The sequence below is a fragment of the Trachemys scripta genome, chromosome 4, assembly GCF_013100865.1.
Source record: "Trachemys scripta elegans isolate TJP31775 chromosome 4, CAS_Tse_1.0, whole genome shotgun sequence".
In the NCBI taxonomy this organism is placed as follows: Eukaryota; Metazoa; Chordata; order Testudines; family Emydidae; genus Trachemys; species Trachemys scripta.
Window position 1 is genome coordinate 69,097,240 of NC_048301.1, and position 21,285 is coordinate 69,118,524.

The 21,285-nt window shown below is 43.6% G+C and overlaps 1 protein-coding gene across 1 annotated transcript; it reads left to right on the plus strand.

The window, feature by feature from the left end:
- The first annotated feature begins 19 nt into the window (after positions 1-19).
- ATP6V1D (ATPase H+ transporting V1 subunit D) lies at positions 20-20,561 on the plus strand. Its single transcript, XM_034769375.1, has 9 exons — positions 20-511; positions 7,616-7,733; positions 9,751-9,830; positions 11,096-11,163; positions 13,451-13,495; positions 13,965-14,068; positions 14,725-14,791; positions 17,997-18,075; positions 19,896-20,561. Exons 1-9 carry the CDS (start codon positions 471-473, stop codon positions 20,035-20,037), a joined length of 744 nt encoding a protein of 247 aa, XP_034625266.1. The 5' UTR covers positions 20-470; the 3' UTR covers positions 20,038-20,561.
- The last annotated feature ends 724 nt before the right edge of the window (positions 20,562-21,285 follow it).

Below are 21,285 nucleotides of genomic sequence, written 5' to 3' on the forward strand. Positions count from 1 at the left end.
GATCTTCGGGACGCATAGACCAGCTCAGGAACTTCCAAATCTGATGGAGGGCGGGGGGTTCTGAAACGGACACACAGGCGCAAGAACTCGCAGAAACCATAGAGTCGAGGACCTCCTGGCGGTACAAACCGGCCTAGGAACAAGTCATGCATTTTCCTTTCTGTCACACGGTGGCGCTGGAGCGAGTGAAGACACGTGACTACCACTGCCCCGACAGGCGCGCGTTGCTTTGCCCATAGTGCGTCAATCCGCGACATATGGAGGCGACGGAGTCGGAAAGGGCCCAACATCCGGGTCTTAGTTCCGCTGTGTTCCTTGCGCCGGGCGTCGCTGCACTGGGGTGGAGCCAGCTGCGGGAAGCGGAAGCTGGTCCGCCCCGCCCTTGATTACCGGTCGTGGTGTCACACGTGACCGAGCCGGCTGGTAGCGGAGGCAGCAGTGGGTCGCGAGCTCCCTTCGCCGCGGTCAGGATGTCGGGCAAGGACCGGATCGAGATTTTCCCCTCGCGGATGTGAGTGACCCGCCCGGGCTCCCCTCCTGTCCCGGGCAGAGGCGGCTCCGGGGCTGGCGCAGTGACCAGGGAGGGGATGGGCTCGGTGGTAGCTACGGGCCAGTCAGGGAGCAGCAGGGCCCCTGCTCGGAGCCGCGCCGCCGGGTAGCCGGGGGGAGCCCTCCCGCTTGCTTCGCCCAGCGGCCCTGCCCGTCGCTGCTTTACCGATGGGATTCCGGGGGGTGGGAGCCACGTCGGCCCGAGCGTGTCGCTGTTCCCGGACCCCTACCCCAGCCCGCCCATCACGCTGCCCCGGGGAACGGCCCAGGCTCTGACACCAGGGCTGGGGAGTCTACAAATTTCGGGTTTTGCCGTCTGGGTGCAGGGGCTGCAAGGTGCTGTGTGTGACTCATCCCAGCTTTGTCACTCACAGGTCCCAAGGTCGGAAGGGACCGTTGTGATCATCTGGTCTGACCTTCTGTGTAACCGGGGCCTAGGACTTCCCTGTGTCAATTCCTGTTTGAACTGGAGCTTGTCTTTTAGAAAAAACATCTAGTCTTGATTACATCTGACTTGAGTTGTACAGGGCAGCTGGAAACTGGGGTCCCTGTATTTATTAGGAAAAGTGCACAGAGAGGAAGGGGTTTGTGACAACCACGATAGCTTGTAACATTTGACTTGGTTGATGAGCCATTTACTCCCTGTTGAGTAAAACCTCAGCCTTGTTGAGATATGTCTGAACAACTGTAAGGGATTGATTTCCTGTAGAAACTGAAACTCTCAAATACCTGTGCTAAAGGTTTTGAACTGAGATCCTGCCTACTCCTATGAATGTCAGATTCTGCTAATTTGTGCCAGGATCTCCAAGCATCTAACACCTTCCTGTAGTTCTCAGTCCAATACTGAAACCTCTCATCCTGAAGCATATCAGATAGAGAACCCTATAGTATACAATAGTTTGCTGTCTGGACACCAGTGGTTGTATCAACATAAGTTTCCATTATATCATCTCTCTTTTGTCAGTTCTGTCAGTAGCATTCCCTCCAAGTATCTTCAATGCATTAGCAATCTGCTTAATGAATCTATTCAATTGAATATCATTGAGGAACTTACAAGCAAATGAGACTCTGTCTTGTACTGCTACATTAGTTTTCTACAAAACTCCATCATTAAAGCCAAAATTTATAACTGGGTTAAAAAAATAGTTGAGAGTGCAACCCCAATGCATTGGTTGTCCTTAAGCCTCTGGGTGCCAGAAGCTGGGACTGGACAACAACATGGATCACTTGATAATTGCCCTGTTCTGTTCATTCTTTCTGAATCATCTCGCACTAGCTGCTGTCAGCAGGCAGGATACTGGGCTAGATGGATCATGGGTCTGACCTAGTATGGCCATTCTTATGATTTAAAAAATTGCCTGTGATGGAGAATCTTTTATGTTCTCTTTATGGAAACTGTTTCATGAGATGAGCATATGACCAGTGCAGATGTGTTGTAGTTCCCCATCTCTTACAGAGACAAGTGAATTATGAAATTCTAAACTAACTTCCCTTTGTTTCCTTATAACCAGAGCTCCAAGTAGTTTACTTTTTTGTAGTGTTTTTATTGAGCGGTACAAATTCCACTGAATGCTACAAACATAAAAAAGGGAATCCTCAGAACCAGCAGTTTTCTGGGTTTAAAAAGCTTGGGCCACATTAAGATATCTTCTATTTTATTCCCTTTGTTATGGCAATCCCTTTTTAAAATACAAATCTTTAAAATTAAAGAAAAAAACAGTCCATCACATAATGTACTGGGTTGCTCTAGAGTTGGTCTCTGCACACATTTTTCTGTTAAACAACAAAAAATACAGACTTCATAAACAGAGCGGTCACATTTTAAGCTTCCTGATTTTGCCCATGCTCTATTTGTATTTGTGGACTTGGGGGAGAATGAGCATGAAGACTAAATTGTGAAAGTAAATCAGTTCTTCCTGGAGAAACCATCTCAGGATTGAGACTAGTAATGAGGCAATCAAGGCACCTCAGAAATTCAGTGACCATACAACTGGAGATTGAGGCCATGTCTATGCTAGGAGTGCTTTGCCTGGCATAGGCAAAATAAGCTATTCTGGACAAAAGTGTAGTTTTTCCAGTATAACTGTATTTACACTAAGGACTCTTGCCAGCACAGCTATGTCTGTCACAAATCACAGCGTATCAGAAACTGTAGTGTAGAGCTGGCTTAAGCTTTTATACATAAAACTGATAAAGCATGGGACGGGGGACAGGAGAAGAATGTATTGGTTTTGCTTTTACTTGAAAGAGGATAGCTTTATGTAAGTTGGAAAATGAGGCCTGTGTTGGGGGCAAACTCTATGCTTGGTGTTAAGGAAAGCCATGTATGAAGGCAGAACTTGATATTTACAGTCTTTAATATATAGCTGAGAATGGGGACATTCACTGAAATGCGCTTTTCCTTTAATTTCAGATAGAAATTAACAACGTCCCAGATATTGTAACTACTGCAAGTGGGATATGTAGGGTTCACAGCTAATTGTGTTGACAGAGTAAGTCAACTAAATAGAGTATAATCCCTATTCTCTGTAATTTTCCAGGTGCTGACAGCAAATGATTTGTCATGTAGTCAGATGTCTTTGACAAAGCGTGGCATATGGCCATCATTACAGCAGAACACAAGACATTTGAAAGTTCGAGTTATGAAACTGCTGTCTTGTAATGTTTCTACTCAAAAACTGTTCAGATTTCCAGGGTAGGAGCAACCAAAGTTGGCCATTAGCAGGAGAGGGTCATTCTTAGTCTTGCATAGAATCGTGCTGATGGAGCTTCTGTCAGCGTTAATACATAGGGGATCCCAGCACATTATATTCCATCTTGATCTAAGTGGTCAGTTTGCAGTCTCTGCCTACGTCTCCTTGTTGAAATTGAGAATAGCTGTGTGTGGTGTAAGTGGTCCCGAGAGGTTCATTGTTTGTCTAGATATCTCCTTTTTCTATCGCTTGTCACTCCTGAAGCACAGATGACTAAATGTTCTGCAGATGTGGATGCAGGGACTCCCAAGGTTTAGAATAGGTGTGTAACTTCAACATACTTCCAGAAGAATATGACCAATTCTGAACTAGGGATATTTTGATAAAATTTGTTTTTTCTTTTGAAGTTCCATTATGCAAAGTGAAACATGACTAATCCCTAGGGGCCAGAGAACAGAACACAAGGTCTTTCCATATAGTATTCTGAGTACAAATTGCTCTGGGAAGAAGGGTTAATGCTATGGGAAGGAATTTCAGAGTCTGGAGTTCTGGATTCTGTTCTTGACTCTGACTTGCATGAATTTAACTCCTCTGATTCAGTTTACCCTTATGTAAAACTGGGATAACGTTCGTCTTCCTCACGGTAGAATTGTTTTTTTAAAAGCACTTCTGAGATCCTTGATCAAATTAGTGTGCAATATTAATATACAACAACTGAGGCATAACTGACTTTTAAAAAAAAATTTGAATAGCTGTTTATTCCAGATCTTTTTAAAGGAGACCTCTCTGCTTAAGATAAAAAATGCATCCTATGTAGAAAGATTATTATACTGACATAGCAGAGCTTGTATTCATAGCTTCATTTGTAGAAATGCAGAATCGTAGATGCTGGACATGAAGATAATCTATTGGGTTATCTGCCTTGTCTGGTTGCTGCTAGTGAATTGTTCTCTTCACTTTGTTCACTAGTGCTCTTGTTCAGTTAAATTTTAAATGTCCCAAGTGATGGATCTTCCATGACCTTTTTGTAGGGAGCCTATTAGGTAGGTGAATTTTTTTTCCCACTGATGTGAGCATTTTTGCAGTCTTTACAGTTGTCTAGAATAATATTTCATCCTGAGAATTATACCTTAGTTTGAGAGAGTGCTCTCTCTCTAAAAATGATGGAGGTAACTTGACTGGGGTCTCAGCAGAGAAGTAAACTCAAAGCAACTCCTGTTAATAAAGAGAAAAACCCTGCCTCTAATCTGTCTTTTCCTCAATTGAACAGAATTTCTTACTCCATCTTATTAGTAAAGTTTCGTATTGGCATAAATCTTTTCTACATCAAAGATGCTTGGTGAAGTCTTTTGTTCTAGCTGTCCTGGCTTTTTCTTGATGGTAAACAGGACTGTGTTTAATGCACACATGGAGTCTGTTAAATCTTGCTTGGACTAGAAAATGAGCCAGCCTTTGATAGTTAGACCTTGGAAAAAGCCAGTTGGTGCACGGCTGTGAAATCTCTGAACCTGTGTGAAATTCCAGGTATTCAGTTCTTCTAAAAAGCAGGCTTCATTTTTATTCCCTGAATTACAATCTACTGTGAACGTTGAGTAGCAGCTGTGTTAGTCTGTATCCGCAAAAAGAACTAGGAGTACTTGTGGCACCTTAGAGACTAACAAATTTATTTGAGCATAAGCTTTAGTGGGCTACAACCCACTTCATCAGATGCATAGAATGGAACACACAAGATATTTATACAAAAAGAGAACATGACAAAGTGGAAGTAGCCATGCCAACTGTAAGAGGCCAATCAATTGAGATGAGCTATCATCAGCAGGAGGAAAAAAAACTTTTGAAGTGATAATCAAGATGACTCTTAGAAGGTGTGAGGAGAATTTAACATGGGGAAATAGATTCAATTAGTGTAATGATCCAACCATTCCCAGTCTGTTTAAATTTAAGTTAATTGTATCTAATTTGTATATTAATTCAAGTTCAGCAGTCTCTCTTTGGAGTCTGTTTTTGAAGTTTTTTTTGTTCTTTTTATGAACATTCAGAAGTTTTAGTGCATGTTGGGTTCTTGTCTGTTTAGGAATTTATATGGCCCATGTTGCTGTGGTATCTGTGTCTCACAGACATGAATGAATTTATTGCCCCGACATTCCTGTGAGCTAGAGAAGTGTTGTTGTTTCTTACTTTATATATGTGGAACTGAGGTAAATGGAGATTAAGGCCATGTCTACACTACCACTGTTGTCGGCAAAACTTATGTCGCTCAGGGGTATGAAAAAACACCCCCCCCCCCCCCCGCCTGAGCAACACAAGTTTGGCTGGCATAAGGAGTAGTGTACACAGCGCTATGTTGGCGGGAGAACTTCTCCCACCAACATAGCTACTGCTGCTTGTTGCGGGTGGTTTAATTTTGTTGACAGGTGAGCTCTTTCCCGTTAGCATAGAGCAGCTACACAAGCAATCTTACAGCAGTGCTGCTGCTGCTAGTGTAGACGTGGCCTAAGTGTCTTTCCAAGGTTACCCAGGAAGTCTGTGGGCTTGCCTTCACTGCAAAGCTAGCTTGAGTTATAACTCAGTGTTAACCCTAGCATGCATGTTATGCACGCTCTCTCTGAATATAGGCTAGGTCAGAGGTTCTCACAAATTTTTTGGTGGCCTCCGAGTGCAGCCAACAACTCTTGCTGGTGGCTGCTCTCACACTTTTTTTTTCTAAAATACTTAATTAGCTTTAGGAAAAACAAATAAATATGTACATATACAGGTCCAGATCATTAATTTATTTATTGCTAGCTAGTAAGTCTACTGTGAACAGTGATACTTGTATGGTTGTAATTCATTTATTGCTAACTAGTAAGTCTGCTGTGAACAGCGATATTAACAAACTTACAAGTATCACTGTTCACAGTAGACTCACTCAGCCCCAGCAAGTCTGGGGACAAATTAAGCCCTGGATGGGAGGTCGGGGTAGGCAGCAGGGGCCAGGGGTGATGGAAATGGGGGACAGAGGGAGACAGTGGGGGGCCAGAGCCCAAAGCCCTGTGGCTGGGGACAGAGCCCGAAGCTGCACGGCCCAGGGCCTGAAGCCCTGCAGCTGGAGCCTGAAGCCCTGCCACCCCAGGGCTGAAGACCAAAGCCTGAGCCCTCCTTCCCCTGGGAAGGTGGGGATCTCACCATCTGCCGTCTCCTCCAGCATTGTGCCCAACTGTCTATAGAGAGGGGGCCAGGGCCCAACCCCTGCTTGCAGACCCAGCAGCCAACATCAAGGCGGTGCATCCAGGAGCAACAGGGAAGGGGAGGGGCTGCTGCTTCCCTCTCCTCCCCCTCCTTCCCCCCCAAGTCACTGCCCAAGAGGCTATGGCCGCAAGAAAAGTCCCTGGTGGCTGCATTTGAGAAACGCTGGGCTACGCTATAGCCAAGTTAGCACAACTTGTCAGCTGCTAACGCAACCATTCTGAGTAGCTCAAGTGTTTCACGGTGTGGCCCCTCTTGCTTCAGCAAGGCTAACTCAAGAGGTGCTAACTCTGCAGTTAAGACACAGCTTATGGCAGAGATGGAAACAGAACCTGTGACCTTGGTTTCGGTTCTCAAGTCTTCCACAGGACTGAGTTAATACTTTCAGAGGGTAGTACTTGCAAATTAGGATCACTTCCACCTGTCTCCACTGACTTGGAAATATCCCACAGGATTTCTGAGGGTAGGGAATAATCCCACTTTCTTGACAGTGTTTGCTCTTTTCCAAAGGAGAGTGTGAGCTGCTGCTGAAAGTCTGGCTGCTGTTTCATCTTGCCTGTTGTTGTGATTTGTTGTGTGCCTTTTTAAAAGGTACTTGAGACACTTTAGAAAAGCCAATTCTTATTGGTTTCAATAGACTGACTAAAGTCTCATGAAGAATTGGTTGTCTTTTTTTTATGGTGGCTGGTATTTGAGAAGCATGAGAAACCAGAATATTAGAAAGTAGAACAAATGTCCTCAGGATGACAATGGGCAAGTTTTAGGTTCCTATTGAATGGCTCTAGAGAAGTTGCATTCCAAAGAATTTTGATTGCTTATTGTGTGGCTTTCTATAATGGAATGGCTGAGCAATGATTTGAATAACAGTGCCCGTATGCAGCACTTGTCAGCCTGTTGAGATCTTCAGCTTTACAAACACTAACTCTGTGACTCCTGTCTGTGAGCCAGGTAAGTATAATTCCCATTTTTACAAATGGGAAAATGCACCACGCCAAGTGGCTGCTTGTGGTCAAGGAGACCAAGAAGACTAACATGTCTTCAAATACTTCCTAATGTCTCAATCATTTTCCATGTCAGAAATGATTTTACTTTCTCCTGATCCTTCTGAGTGACAGAAAAAAATCTGTATCTCTTTCCCTGCTTAATAGGGCTCAGACCATCATGAAGGCTCGTTTGAAAGGGGCCCAGACGGGTCGTAACCTCTTAAAGAAAAAATCTGATGCTCTGACTCTTCGATTCCGACAGATACTAAAGAAAATCATTGAGGTAGGTGAATTCAGTTTCTACCATGTCTGCCTTGCTCTGTTAGGAAATTATCTATGTTCTGTAAACCATGCATTTCCATAATGCTTCCATTGAGATCACGTTCACATCGGTTAGAATTTGGTGCAATTTTGCAGGTAACCTGCAGTCTGGTAAATAACACTGAAGTGGTTTTAGTTTTTCTATCTGAAGAAGCTGTGCAAGGGGCCTAAGGCTCTGTTTAGGAGTTTAAACCCCTCTTCTTCCTTCTCCAGTCAGCCATAAACCCTGCTTCCTTCTGTCCCCAGAGCTTCCTACAGGCTCTCCTGAATTTTAGAAAACTGGCCAGTCCTAGAATCATAGAATATCAGGGTTGGAAGGGACCTCAGGAGGTCATCTAGTCCAACCCCCTGCTCAAAGCAGGACCAATTCCCAACTAAATCAGCCCAGCCAGGGCTTTGTCAAGCCTGACCTTAAAAACCTCTCAGGAAGGAGATTCCACCACCTCCCTAGGTAACCCATTCCAGTACTTCACCCTCCTAGTGAAAGTTTTTTTTCCTAATATCCAACCTAAACCTCCCCAACTGCAACTTGAGACCATTACTCCTTGTTCTGTCATCTGGTACCACTGAGAACAGTCTAGATCCATCCTCTTTGGAACCCACTTTCAGGTAGTTGAAAGTAGCTATCAAATCCCCCCTCATTCTTCTCTTCTGCAGACTAAACAATCCCAGTTCCCTCAGCCTCTCCTCATAAGTCATGTGTTCCAGCCCCCTAATCATTTTTGTTGCCCTGCTGGATTCTTTCCAATTTTTCCACATCCTTCTTGTAGTGTGGGGCCCAAAACTGGACACAGTACTCCGGATGAGGCCTCACCAATGTTGAATAGAGGGGAATGATCACGTTCCTCGATCTGCTGGCAATGCCCCTACTTATACAGCCCAAAGTGCCGTTTGCCTTCTTGGCAACAAGGGCACACTGACTCGTATCCAGCTTTTCGTCCACTGTAACCCCTAGGTCCTTTTCTGCAGAACTGCTGCCTAGCCATTTGGTCCCTAGTTTGTAACAGTGCATGGGATTCTTCTGTCCTAAGTGCAGGACTCTGCACTTGTCCTTGTTGAACCTCATCAGTTCTGATGGTGTTAAGCATAACGAGACTGACTTTAACCTGCTTCCTTCCCTCTGTCTTGTTTGGGGAGGATGCTGTGGACTATCAGTATCAGCTGCATGGTTAAACTAAGTAGGGACAGCAAGCTCTATCCAGCTTGATCTTATCCTTTTTCTGTAAAGGCACAGTGTTAATATGGGTTTATGTGCAATCTGCTGCAGTAGGAGCAAACCCAAGATTTAACCATGGTCAGGTGAAATGACAAACATAATCCGTGTTCAGCATCTACTCTTATAAATGAACTGTGTTCAGCATTGCATTAGCTACAATTGCTGCTGACATCCATGATTAGCAATGTTTCCATTTCATGGTGTAGATAAGGCCTCAGAAGTGTTGTATCAGGTTTCCTGCAGACTCAGTAAGGCAGCAGTGCACTGGCTGATACAAAAACTATTGAAGCCAAAAATTTGAGTAACTGTCTGGGTTAGAAATGCTTAAGTCTTATCTGCGCTGAGAAGACTTGGAAAAAACAGATTTCCCGGTAGTTCAGCTCTGAATCATGGTAAGACGTTGTTGGCGCCCTCTTGTGCTGTGCCCATTTTTACGACCATGTTAAATCCTGGGATTCTCAGTTTACAATGATGTGGTGGTCTTACAGGGGCATGCCATAAGCAATCTTGCATTGTGTATCCATCTTAAAGATAAAAAGTCCCCTTTATATTTAGTTTTTTGCGCTGCCTCCTTGGTGGGTGTTGGGGAAACTTCCCCACAGTTGGGAAACTTCGGGACACAGGATTCTTCTTCATTTGTCTTTAACTAGGTACAGCAAACAGCTGCCGACCAGTAATGTCCCACCCTGAGGTGACTGCATTTCAGCTGTAGGTTGAGTGATTTTTGTTAAGTTTTAAAATTGCATCTCTGTTCTCTTTATAGACTAAGATGTTAATGGGTGAGGTGATGAGAGAAGCTGCATTCTCACTTGCTGAAGCAAAATTTACAGCTGGAGACTTCAGGTGAGGACCACTGATTTGTACTGTACTGCTACATGGAGAATCCCCAGCTTTCCTTTCCCAGGAAGAGAGGACAACCAGCAGGCTGTAGGTTCCACTTTTAGGAGAAGAGTGGAAGAAAGGAAAGTTCTGTAATAGATGCTGGGGAAGGGAAAGGCAGCCTCATGATACATTGGGTACCATCAATCAAGGGTGGGAGCATAAGGTGGGTAAAGGAGAGAAACAGTTTGTGCTGAGGAAATATTCATCACTTTGGAAGTCAAACAAGCACATCAGCTGGTAGAAGCAGCTTTCAGCTAAGTGTGAGTGTAAATCCTCAGTTAAGCCAGTGGTTGCTTCTGCAGCTTGGAATTTAAAGTGTAGGGAAATGGGAAAGTAACAGACGGCTGGTCTAGTTTTCCCTTTTGCTCTGTATTGCTGAGTTGTAGAGGTAGATTCTCCTTTTCCATGGTTTCATCACCTCTCAGTAACTCCCAGGGAGATCTACCGTGCTGATGACATGAGGTCCTATGCTGATGATTGTCTAGGGCAGAAGTCTCCAACCTTTTTACATCCAAAATCACTTTTTGAATTTAAGGAAAACTCAGGATCTACCCCGCCCCACTCACTCCCCTCCCCCCCTTCCTATCCGTCAGAGTGATTAAGCACTGGAATAAATTGCCTAGGGAGGTTGTGGAATCTCCATCATTGGAGATTTTTAAGAGCAGGTTAAACAAACAGCTATCAGGAATGGTCTAGATTATACTTCCCCTGCCATGAGTGCAGGGGACTGGACTAGATGTTCTCTCGAAGTTCCTTCCAGTTCTATGATTCTATGCATAGTCACACAAAATCCAACTTAATGCTGGAACCTTGACCCAGATTTCACATTTTTTGGGGTTCTCGTGTAAATTAGAGCCATAATATTACTAGAATACTTCTGTGTGGTTTTCTGCCAGATAACTGTTTTCTGATTTGAGGTTGGAAAGAGCCTTGGTGGGCCAGGTGTGAATGTGCATTCTAGATACTCAGCCTCTTTACATTTACGAACAGATGCAGTCGCCGCACTTAGTTTCATAGCTCTTTTGTGTTACCTTTTGATTTCTATGTAAAAGCTCGCTTCATTGAACTGTTAGTGTGGGTGAGCTAATCTTCAGAAAACTCGGTGCCAGAGTTGGAGACTTGTTCCATGAATCCTCAAAGCAGTTTGACTGCTGCTTAACCCTTGCACACAATGATGAATTCATGATTTGATTTTACCCAATTAAGGTGCATTTTCTTCTCTTCAGTACGACTGTGATCCAGAACGTGAACAAAGCTCAAGTCAAGATCAGAGCTAAGAAAGACAACGTAGCAGGTGACTATCTCCCCACCTTAGCAAAGTACAAGTATGTCACAGGCCCATTTATGTTTCCTGGAAAATACATTCTGTTTACAAACCATCTGTGTATGTCTCCTCTTCTGCATTTCTCTTCTCCCCTCCTTTTATTACTAGGGACATTCTCATATGAAAATAAGAACTTGGTGGACTACAAATTCATTTGGTCTCCATAATTGTTACAATAAGAGATTTTGCAGTCAGGGAAATGGGATTAAGTCATTTAGTCCACTTTTGCAGGTGCCAGGTATGGTTTTCCACTGTAGCCTATTCTTCAGAACTTTGTCAAGCCCCAAGAAGTGGGACTTCCACTGCTTTCCTCAGGCCAGCTACATCATGTTCTAGTAGATATCTCCTGTGTGGAAGCTCTTTAGTATATGCAGCTCTAACTTTTGTTTGATTTCTTCCTGTTATTCCTAGTTATACAACCTAGACCACATTGAACAGTTCTTTTCAAATACTTGTGCAAATATATTCCCCTCAGACATCACTTAACCCAACTACACACATTATGTAGGATCTTTTGATGTTTCCTCAGATCATTTTCTCAAACCACTTAATTTTTGCTCCTCTTCTCTATGCTTCCTCTAACTTATGAACATATTTTTAGTATCTCATCAGCTGTATGAAGGACTTATCACCAGTTTGTTTTGTAACATGCTTTTGTATACAACCCTTAAAATCTCCTTGGCTGTTTTTGCTGCTGTATTCCATTATGGACAGAAGAATGACCATACTGGGTCAGACCAATGGTCCATGTAGCCCAATATCGTGTCTTTCTGATGGGGGGCCAGTGCCAGATGCTTTGGAGGGAATGAACAAAACAGCAATTTCGAGTGATCCGGTCCCTGTTGTCCAATCCCAACTTCTGTCATTTGGAGATTGAGGGACACCCAGAAGATGGGATTGTGTCCCCGACTATCTTAGCCATTGGTGGACCTATTAGCTATCTTCCATGAACTTCTCTAATTCTTTTTTGAACCAGTTTATTAATTTTGGCCTTCACAACATCCCATGGCAATGAGTTCCATGGGTTAACTGTGCACAGTGTGAAGAAATAAACCTGCTGCCTATTAATTTCATTGAGGGACCCCTAGTTCTTGTGTTATGTGAAGGAGTAAATAACACTTGCCTCTTCGCAAACTTGTATTTTATCCCTCTTAAATCTCTTTAAGCATCACTGCTTCCAAATGTCTCAGAATATCCTCAGTTATACTGTGTGTGCATGTTCACCACTTCACAATAATCGGCTGCACCCCAAATGCAGGATTCTGCCTTCAGAAAGGGAAGAAGGATCTATAAATCCAGTCCCTCACCTTGCCTAAATGAAGTGAGAGTACATAAACTGCTGTGTGGTCAACTTTTGACGATCAGACAATGCATAACTATTGGGGTGTGTGTGTGTGTGCGCGCCTGTGCGCGTGTCCTGGACTCTAAAGAGACATGGTTATGCCAGAAAATTCCATGCAAAGTGCTAACACAGTACATTATTTACACTGCAAAATTGCCACTCAGAATGCTCAGCACATACCTTAAAACATGGTTCACTTTTTATCAACATAATCAAATAATATCAAACTGAATCTACATACCTGAATTTCTAATGCAACTTCTGAGATTTGTGGTTTTTAAGACACATTCTACAGCGATGTACTATGGACTCTGCTGATCATAATCTCACTGTTTGTGTTCACCCGTTGTTTCATTTGTACTTATATTGTCAGCTCTGTGGGTCAGAAATCATTTTATGTTTGTGTGGTGCCTAGCACAATGCGGTGTCTGGGGCCTCTGGAGGCTACTGTAAGACAAATAATAAATCCTACTGCAAGTCCAAATTCTTAAATTTAAATGCTTGTCTTTAGAACTACTAGACTGATTTTCTTCAAACTACTATATTCTGGGTCTCAATGAGATCGGAAAATAATACAAGTTTGCAATTTCTATTTTCAGTCATTTGAGTTATCTTTGCTTGCAATTTCTGACTAGACTATCAAGAAGAAAATTGTAGCTTTTCATATGCAAGTGTCTAAGCGAAGTTTGTTCAAACTTTTTTTTTTTTTAAATTGACTTCTAGCTGAGGGAGCATGGAGAGCTCCAGCTCCCAAAGAATTTAATGTTAGGAGAAGGAAGAGGCTAGAATTGAAGTTGAAATAACATTAGCTATATCGTGTTCTGCCTTTGTGTTTAAAAAAAAAAAATACTGTAGTCTGAGAACCAAATAAAACATTCAGTGATTCTTATACAAACTCTTGTGTGTCTTTAACAGGTGTAACCTTACCAGTGTTTGAGCATTACCAAGAAGGAGGGGACAGTAAGTACAAAATGAATGTTTTATGTCTTCGGGTGCTTGTGAAAAATACCTGGGTGTCCTGGAAACCCTTTATCAGTGAAACCCTGACAGCACAGGAACTGATAATTCAAGCTTTCTCCATGTTGCTCTGCCAACGCTGACCTGCAGGGGTTGCCTTCGGTGCCAGAGGGGAGTGTAGCTTTGGTCTGTATACTGAAATTTCTAATAGGTGTCTGCGCATCAGGAGCAACCTCCTATCTGCAAGCGAGTAGGTGGGATTAGCAGACTTTATAGACCACTGAACAGCCATCCAACAGTAATGATGGTCAGTAACTACTAATATTTTCTAGATTAGAACTGCTGACAGAGGTGAAGGATTCAGCATTCCATTAGCAGTCCCATAAGCATCCCTGTACTTGTGGTGCTCTGGCAATTTTGTTGAGAGGCTTCATTCTTGCTAATGCCACTTCTGTTTGATGGGTTATTTCAGGTTATGAGTTGACTGGCTTAGCTAGAGGTGGGGAGCAGCTGGCAAAACTGAAGAGGAACTATGCCAAAGCAGTGGAGCTGCTTGTAGAACTGGCCTCGCTCCAGGTAGGTGGGAGCAGAAGACGAGCTAAAGGGGTTCTGGTTTCTCTTAATTGTTCGATGGACAGTCTTTGTGGCTAAGGGATGTAGTAACCCCTTGATCTCTGAGCTGTGTGTGTGGAGACCAAAGGGCTGCAGTTTTCCCACTATACTGCACTTCTTTTTCAGTCTGTCCTATCTCATCGGGGTCTTGAGCTTCTTTCCTTTTTCTACCCTACCTCTCCCACACCTGCAGCTGTTGCAATCAGTGTCTGTGCCTGCCAGCATGTTAATCTCTCCCGTGGATCCACTTGGTCTCCTGCAGCCTCTCCTGAAAATGTGTGAGAGAGACTGAATGGCTGCTTTAGCTATTCACAAGTATAGCTTTGCAGGGGCCTTTTTGTGGCCAGTTTTCTCACGGTTAATTTTGAACTCTTAAGATGCCTGGCTAGTAAATGCCCCCTTTGGGTTACTGACATGTGTAACACTAAGTTAGTTACAGCAAATATTTAGTCACAGCGTACAAACTTGATGTCCATGAGAATGTACCTGTTTGCACAAAAGCAGGGCAGAATTTAGCCTCTAAAGCAAGCATGCTTGGCTCCCTGAAGCCATCTACACTTGTTGGATGGTAAAAATACTGACTCATTTGGTTTGTATTATTTAATCTCACTTTGTCATAGACTTCATTTGTTACGCTGGATGAAGCTATTAAGATAACGAACCGGCGTGTGAATGCTATTGAACATGGTGAGTGAGTTGGAGCCTTTCCTCTTTAAGACACTTAACTGATTTTGAGCCTCCTTAGGAGATGAAGAGCAGCGTAGAGTCCTGGCAACTGTCACTCTTCATTGGTCTGCTTTGCTGTTATGGGGATTTCTGCCATGATCAAGAGTTGCTATAACAATAGTACGTAGGTGGAGAATAAACCAGGAGCTATAGTGTAAATAAAGATGCCAGTGTGGATTAGACAGGTTGCAAGTCTTGCAAGGACTAGATGAGAGGGAGCTGTACTGTAGTCCATAGAGCGTTTGCTGGTGCTCCATGGATACCTGTCTAGCCACGCGATCCTGACTCTCCCTCTTGTTTTCAGACATTGCATTGAGATGTACGAATATTACGTTGGTCATTTTTTTCCATATAAGCGATTGCTTTTATTGTCATAGGGATGTTAAGAGATTTTGAATGGGGTGGGAATGGGAGGTGGTCAGTCATAGATCCTAGTGAGATCCCTTTCGTGGCCCCCCCATTGAGACTTCAGTGAGTGGAATCCAAGCATTTGTGCTTTAGATCTCCTGGGGTGTGTTTAAGCTTCTGGACCTTGAACGGATCCTGGGGTCCTTGAGCACATATCTTATGTTTAGCATTCCCCCTTCTGAGTGTTGGAACCCGTTGTCTGTCTCGCCCTGCTGGGCATAGCGCTGACCCTTCAGACTCCCCAGTACTCAAACAGCCCCCCCTCCCAGAACTCCATCCAACAGGTGTGAAGCTTCTGGTTTACAGTTTAACTCTCTCCAGGGTACACAGTAGTTGTGAAGCAGTCAACACTCCCTCACTTTGTTCAGTTTGTCAACTTTAAGCTCTTTATATTTAATCATGTAACGCACAGGACAGTACAGATCACACAAAACAATAGAACCTTCTTAAACAATGTCCTCACTAGCTCACCCTTCCCTTGGGAGATCTGTGTTCCATCTGTCAGCAGGTAGTCTTTCACCCCCTTGCCTAGCCTGCCCCTGCAGCCCTTCATGTTACTCTGGTGCAAAATGGCTCTCTTACCATCCCCCCTCTGAGATACCCTTCACAGACTCCTGCTGGAATCACCTGTTTCCTTTGTTCTGCCTCTTGGTGATTATTTTATTACTGCCAACTGCTTTTCAAACAAGAAGGGTCCTTGCCTGGTCCTCCCGTGTTGAGCTGTCAGGCTCTGCATAGCTCAAGTAGCTGGTTTTTCATCAGCTGTTCAAAATTCATCCCCTCTCTGGTCTCTCTTCACTATTCCTTTACTGAAAAACCTGAGACTTTTCTCCTTGCTTTTCCCTTCTACAGTATTTTCCTTCACTGTTGTGGCACTTATAGCAATTCACACTGTCACCAGATACATCAGTCAGCACAATTGTCTCATGGACTTTTTCCCTCCCATTACCAATTACTTTACCACCATGCTCTGAGGAATTTTGAGAATTCCTTATGCAGGAAAGAAGACTATGGAGTTATGATTGGGCTACAACTATCATTAAAGTAATTTTAATGACTTGCTTTGTCTCCACTTCTTTCTGTACATCAGATATTTACCAGGGTAATGAGTACTGTAGAAAAGCTTAAGGTAGATTGTGCTTCTCCTAGGAAAGACATGTCTTCAAACACAATTTCATATCTTCCATGCCAGTGCATAACTCCTCTCTCTCATTTGCCGTTGGTGTCATCCCTGGCCCCGAACTCCTTGTCCTTCCTGTTCCTGATGGTGGCAAATCTGTCTTTTGTCATTCTGCTGTGTTGCCAGTATACAACCCTGCTGCAGGTCCCTCTACTAAGCCATCCAGTTCTAACCTCCTGCCACTTAGATTATTTCAAAGACCTCCTCAAGACCCAGCTCTTCAGATTTTTTGCCTTTTCAGATACACAAAGAAGCATGACGTTGAACTCCATCCTCAACTCCTTTGCTGCACTGCTTACTTCAGGATTCAATTCTAAATTGTCCCCCTTGTTAAGCAATGCAGCTTTCCATGGACTTGCTCCATCAAATTTAGAGGTCATGTCTTTTCTTCCCCTCACTACTCACTCACTCCACTCATTTAGCAGTGGCCTCCTCCCTGATCTTCCAAACAAGCTCGACACTGTTTGTTTGTGAGAGAGCCTTCTCCTTTGCAGATCCTATTGTTGGCAGTAGTCTTTCAGAATTGACTAGCTCTCATGTCAAAGCTGTGCTGAAAATGTCGTCTCCTGCTCTTGTCCTTATGACTGAATTTAATTTGCCATACCATGCTGCTGAACCACATACTGTCTGACGTATCTGTCGGCATACAATTTGTATGAAAGATATTGCACAACACTTAAATTTATAGCACCCTTCATCCAGAAAGGAGTCCAAAGCATTTTATAAACTAGGGATCTTATCATGCACAACTTAAACATGGCACTCCAAAGTTTAACTTTGCGCAATAGTGCTATGCAACCATTCAGGATAGGAAGTAGTGGGTAGAAAAGTCACATCCAACAAACTGGTGAAAGAACCTGTGGTAGAAGAACATATGGCAGAAAAATAGTTTCTAAAATTGAAATTTGGCCAATACGCTGGGGTTAAGACCTTCATTGTTATGGAAATGGCCTGGGACTTTGACCTCCAAGAGTTCAGGACGTTCGTGGTCAAAGATCTTGTTACACCTTATCCAAGAGAGAACACCTACGGCAGCACAGTACTCCACTCTCAGGGATATTGGTTCCATACCTACAGAACTGGGATGGTCTTGCAGGTCTTCCATGTGAAGGCTGACACCAGGCCTGGCCTTTTTCAGCCTCATCTGAGGAGATCACAGTATAAGATTGTATGGGTGTAGAAAGAAAGCAAATCATTGTCTCATTATTGTAGGACAAGGACGTGAAACTGTGGAATGAAAAGTTTGTTGGACATGGGGGGGAAAAAAGTTGTCCACAAAAAAATAAACTTACTGATTTCACTACTTAGTTCTCCCCATTCAACCTCCATTGGAAGCCAGTGCAAGCTGGTTCCGTTGAATTATTGGTGCAGGTTATGAAATGCTGAGCCCTGTTAAAGAAAAGTGTGTTGTGGGTTACTCGCTCTTAATGAAACACTGCAGTTCTTTGTCAAAATAAGGGAGGCATTTAAACTCTGACAGTCAGATCACTGGGTTGACTTTGAATGTATGTGATCTCTCCTCACTGTACAGGCTGTTTGTGCATGATTAATATGGTAGTGATTATTTGTATGTCTTAGTGATTATTCCCAGGATTGAGCGCACACTGTCCTACATCATCACGGAGCTGGATGAGAGAGAGCGAGAGGAGTTCTACAGGTAAGGGATGTGAATGGAGGAGGTTGTGCTGGCCCCCTCCCTTTCTTCTCACAAATTGACTCTTTTGAGACACAGAAATAGTGATGGGGTAGAGGAGGAGAACTGTGCAGTAGACTAAACTATTGATGTTCTGCTTTTAGAAACTATCCAGTGCTGTCCAAGCACAGGTTCACAGCCACTTCCCTCATAGAGGGGAGTAAACCTCAGCCACTATGCTGTGCAGTCCTTGACACCCTGTGCAGAGGCCTTTGGAGGGAATGGTGGAGCACTGCAGTGTATGCTGAATGTCCTACTTTAAGTACCTGTTCTGTAGATCTAGTTCCCCTCTCCTCTCAGATGCCATGGGAGTTTGTTGCTCTCGGCCACCCTCCCTAGCTGGTGTGGCTGCTCCTGTGTATGCTGTTTCCAGAGCCTTGACAAGAGAACTGATGGAGCCACTAAAATCAAACCTTAAGCAAAATGGGGCTTTCCTTGCTTCCAGCTGACAGAAACAGAGCAGGTGTCAGTGTGATTCTTTCAAAAAGATAGTCTGGTGAAAACTTTAAAAAACCACTTCCTAATGTTTTCCCTTGAGAGTAATTGCTGTAGGTGCCCCAAGGATGTGATGCAATCACAATAGGGGGTGGGGGAGAAATGGCCTGTGCAATTGTGAATGGGGGAGTGGAGGTTGATCTGCACTCTGATCTTGTGCTATTAGATGTGTTCACCACACAAGTGTGAAAACCCTCTTGTTTAAGGGACCAAGATGCAAACTAGAAAAATACATCAAAAACACTCTGGACTAGTATGATTCTGCAAACTTTCAAGGGTTGTGGTGAGACCTTCTTGGGAAGGTCAAGTTTAAGGTGGGAGGACATTAGTACCAGGTTAAAGGAGGCACAGCTAAACATGAACATCTTTCTGTCCTATGTGAAATTCAGATTAAAGGAATCTGGCTTATCCATCTATTGTACTAATTTCTATTTACTTTTATTATTTAGCATTAAGCTTTCTCAAATAAACTTCTAAGAAGGCTCTACCTGTCTCATGCTTGCTCTTTCTGGATTTCTGTTCCTTTGCACCTTTATTCTTTCCTTGTGCTAACTTGTTCTCCCATGAATCCCAACAGGTGTTGTGGATAGATTTTTCTCCAGTCACTGTGGGGAGGGTTCAGAGGTTCTCCAAGCCACATCCCAATCAGTCCACTCTTTCGGTGGCAGAGGGATGGCCTACTCTTTGTGGGGTAATAAGACTCTTGTTAAGCTGAATCTGTAATTGTGGGTGTAGTCCTGGGCTTTGTGCCATGGGAAGGAAATTGCCTGTTAGAGGCAGGTGACCTGGTGCCAAGAAGCTGTAGTTTGAGGAAAGGTTAAAAGAACCTGGTCTCTTTCTTGTTGGGGGGGATTTTTTTTTTTTTTGGTAAGACGTTTGAAGGTTGTAATTGTGGCTTAAAAAGTTGGAGGGTAGCTGAAGCCAGTTGCTCAGTTCAGAGTTAAGGTTCAAGCTAAGAATAGGAAAGTAAGGAGTAAACTGTATGCAGGTTGAACTAGTTCACTCCAGAGTAACATACCTATAGAATGCCAAGTGTATACAGGTCAGGTGCCTCTTTTGCTGGAGTAGGAATTGAGGGATCTTCAGACAGATTTTTTTTTTTAACAGTTCAGCATATGGGGCCCAGAGATCATCTTGCTATACCTACATAACCTAACATACAAATGTATTGCATCAGCTGCCTTTCCAGAGGACTTATGGAAAAGCCTACCTGTTGGAGCACATCTTAATTTCTTACAAAGAGGTACCATCAATGCAGACATTAAATATCACCCCAATTCTCACTGCAGGTTAAAGAAGATCCAGGAGAAGAAGAAAATATTGAAAGAAAAGAATGAGGTAGAGCGGGCCTTACGGAAAGCTGCTGGGGCGGAACATGAACCTGCCAATCTCCTAGCAGAAGAGAAGGATGAAGACCTCCTCTTTGAGTAGCTCTGTTGGAGGGGGGAGACCTAGATGGCAGTGTGTTAACTGATGTAATTCTGGACACTCGTGGCTCTTCATTTGGTGTATTAGCCTGTGAGCTCCATTGGTTGTGGTTTTTCCCAAGATGAGAACTCTGGGGGCTTTTTTTGGTGGGGTGTGGAAGCAGAAAAAGGAGACTAGCAGGAGTCTGGTCTCTTTGGCAGTAGCAAGACTGTCTCCCTTACACCAATCTACTACCATCTGTTTGGCTACTGAATCTGTACTGCTGTTTAAGGATGTATTTATAGCAATCATACCCTCCTTGTAAGGGAGGGGGAAAAAAACCTATGTGCATGTTAACACCTGAAAGTAGGTGTTGCTACAATTAACTTGCAAACTATTAATGATAGAAAAGCTAGATTGTTCAGGCTAACCTTGTTGCAGAAATCCACACACATTACCACTTGCCTGGAAGACATCTTCCATTTTGTGTAACTGTGGGAGAAAATTAATGTCTGTGCTGTATGATAGTAAAATCATTTTAAATGTTACTGTCTGGTGTCCACTCTAAGGTTTTGCTAAGTAGGAGACAAAGTTGCTACTTTCACAACCCTGGAAACTGTGGCATAGCAGGCTCAGTAACAGTGCAAGCATTGCCCGTAGCAAATGTACCTTAATCCTGAACCAGAGGGGACCATTTCCTGGGCTGTCTCCATACCCACTGGATCCTTTGCTTCTCTCTTGAGGTGATCATGAAGGGGGATAAGTGCTGTGGATCACATTCAAGTTTAACCTTGACTGAAATGGCAAAGTCATTTTCTGAGCAGCTTGATCTAGGGCTCTGAAGGCCCTGTTGTGCTAAGTGTAGACAGACAAGGCAAAAACAATCAATAGACCAGTCCTGTTATTCTTCTGCTGTTGAGGGGTCAAACATGGCAATACAATATGCACAAAGGCAACATTTATGATGTTTCTTAAGTTTGGAATGCAGGAGTTTGTTAGTTGGGAGCAGGACTGTCCTCAGTCTTCTCCAGTGTGGTACTGTACAGGATTACAGCTAGAGCTCTGCAGGGGTGTAAGGCTGCTGCTGGGCTTCAATTCCCACTTGACTATGAGCACAGCCCTAATTCGCAGTCTTCCTTATCAGCTACCTGCATACCCCTGAGCTGTGCCCACATAGTAAGACACTTAGGGTATTTATTTTGAGCTTAAGGGGCACTTAATGCTTTAAAAAATTAAAGAATGAACTCTTCAATTGAAACACTTATGTTCACC

What these genes read in the sequence shown, in the direction of transcription:
- ATP6V1D (XM_034769375.1), top strand. Translation starts at nt 471, where the DNA reads ATGTCGGGCAAGGACCGGATCGAGATTTTCCCCTCGCGGAT. An exon ending in GAGATTTTCCCCTCGCGGAT is followed by an intron (nt 512 to 7,615) that starts GTGAGTGACCCG and finishes CCTGCTTAATAG; the next exon opens with GGCTCAGACCATCATGAAGG. An exon ending in TTACCAAGAAGGAGGGGACA is followed by an intron (nt 13,496 to 13,964) that starts GTAAGTACAAAA and finishes GGGTTATTTCAG; the next exon opens with GTTATGAGTTGACTGGCTTA.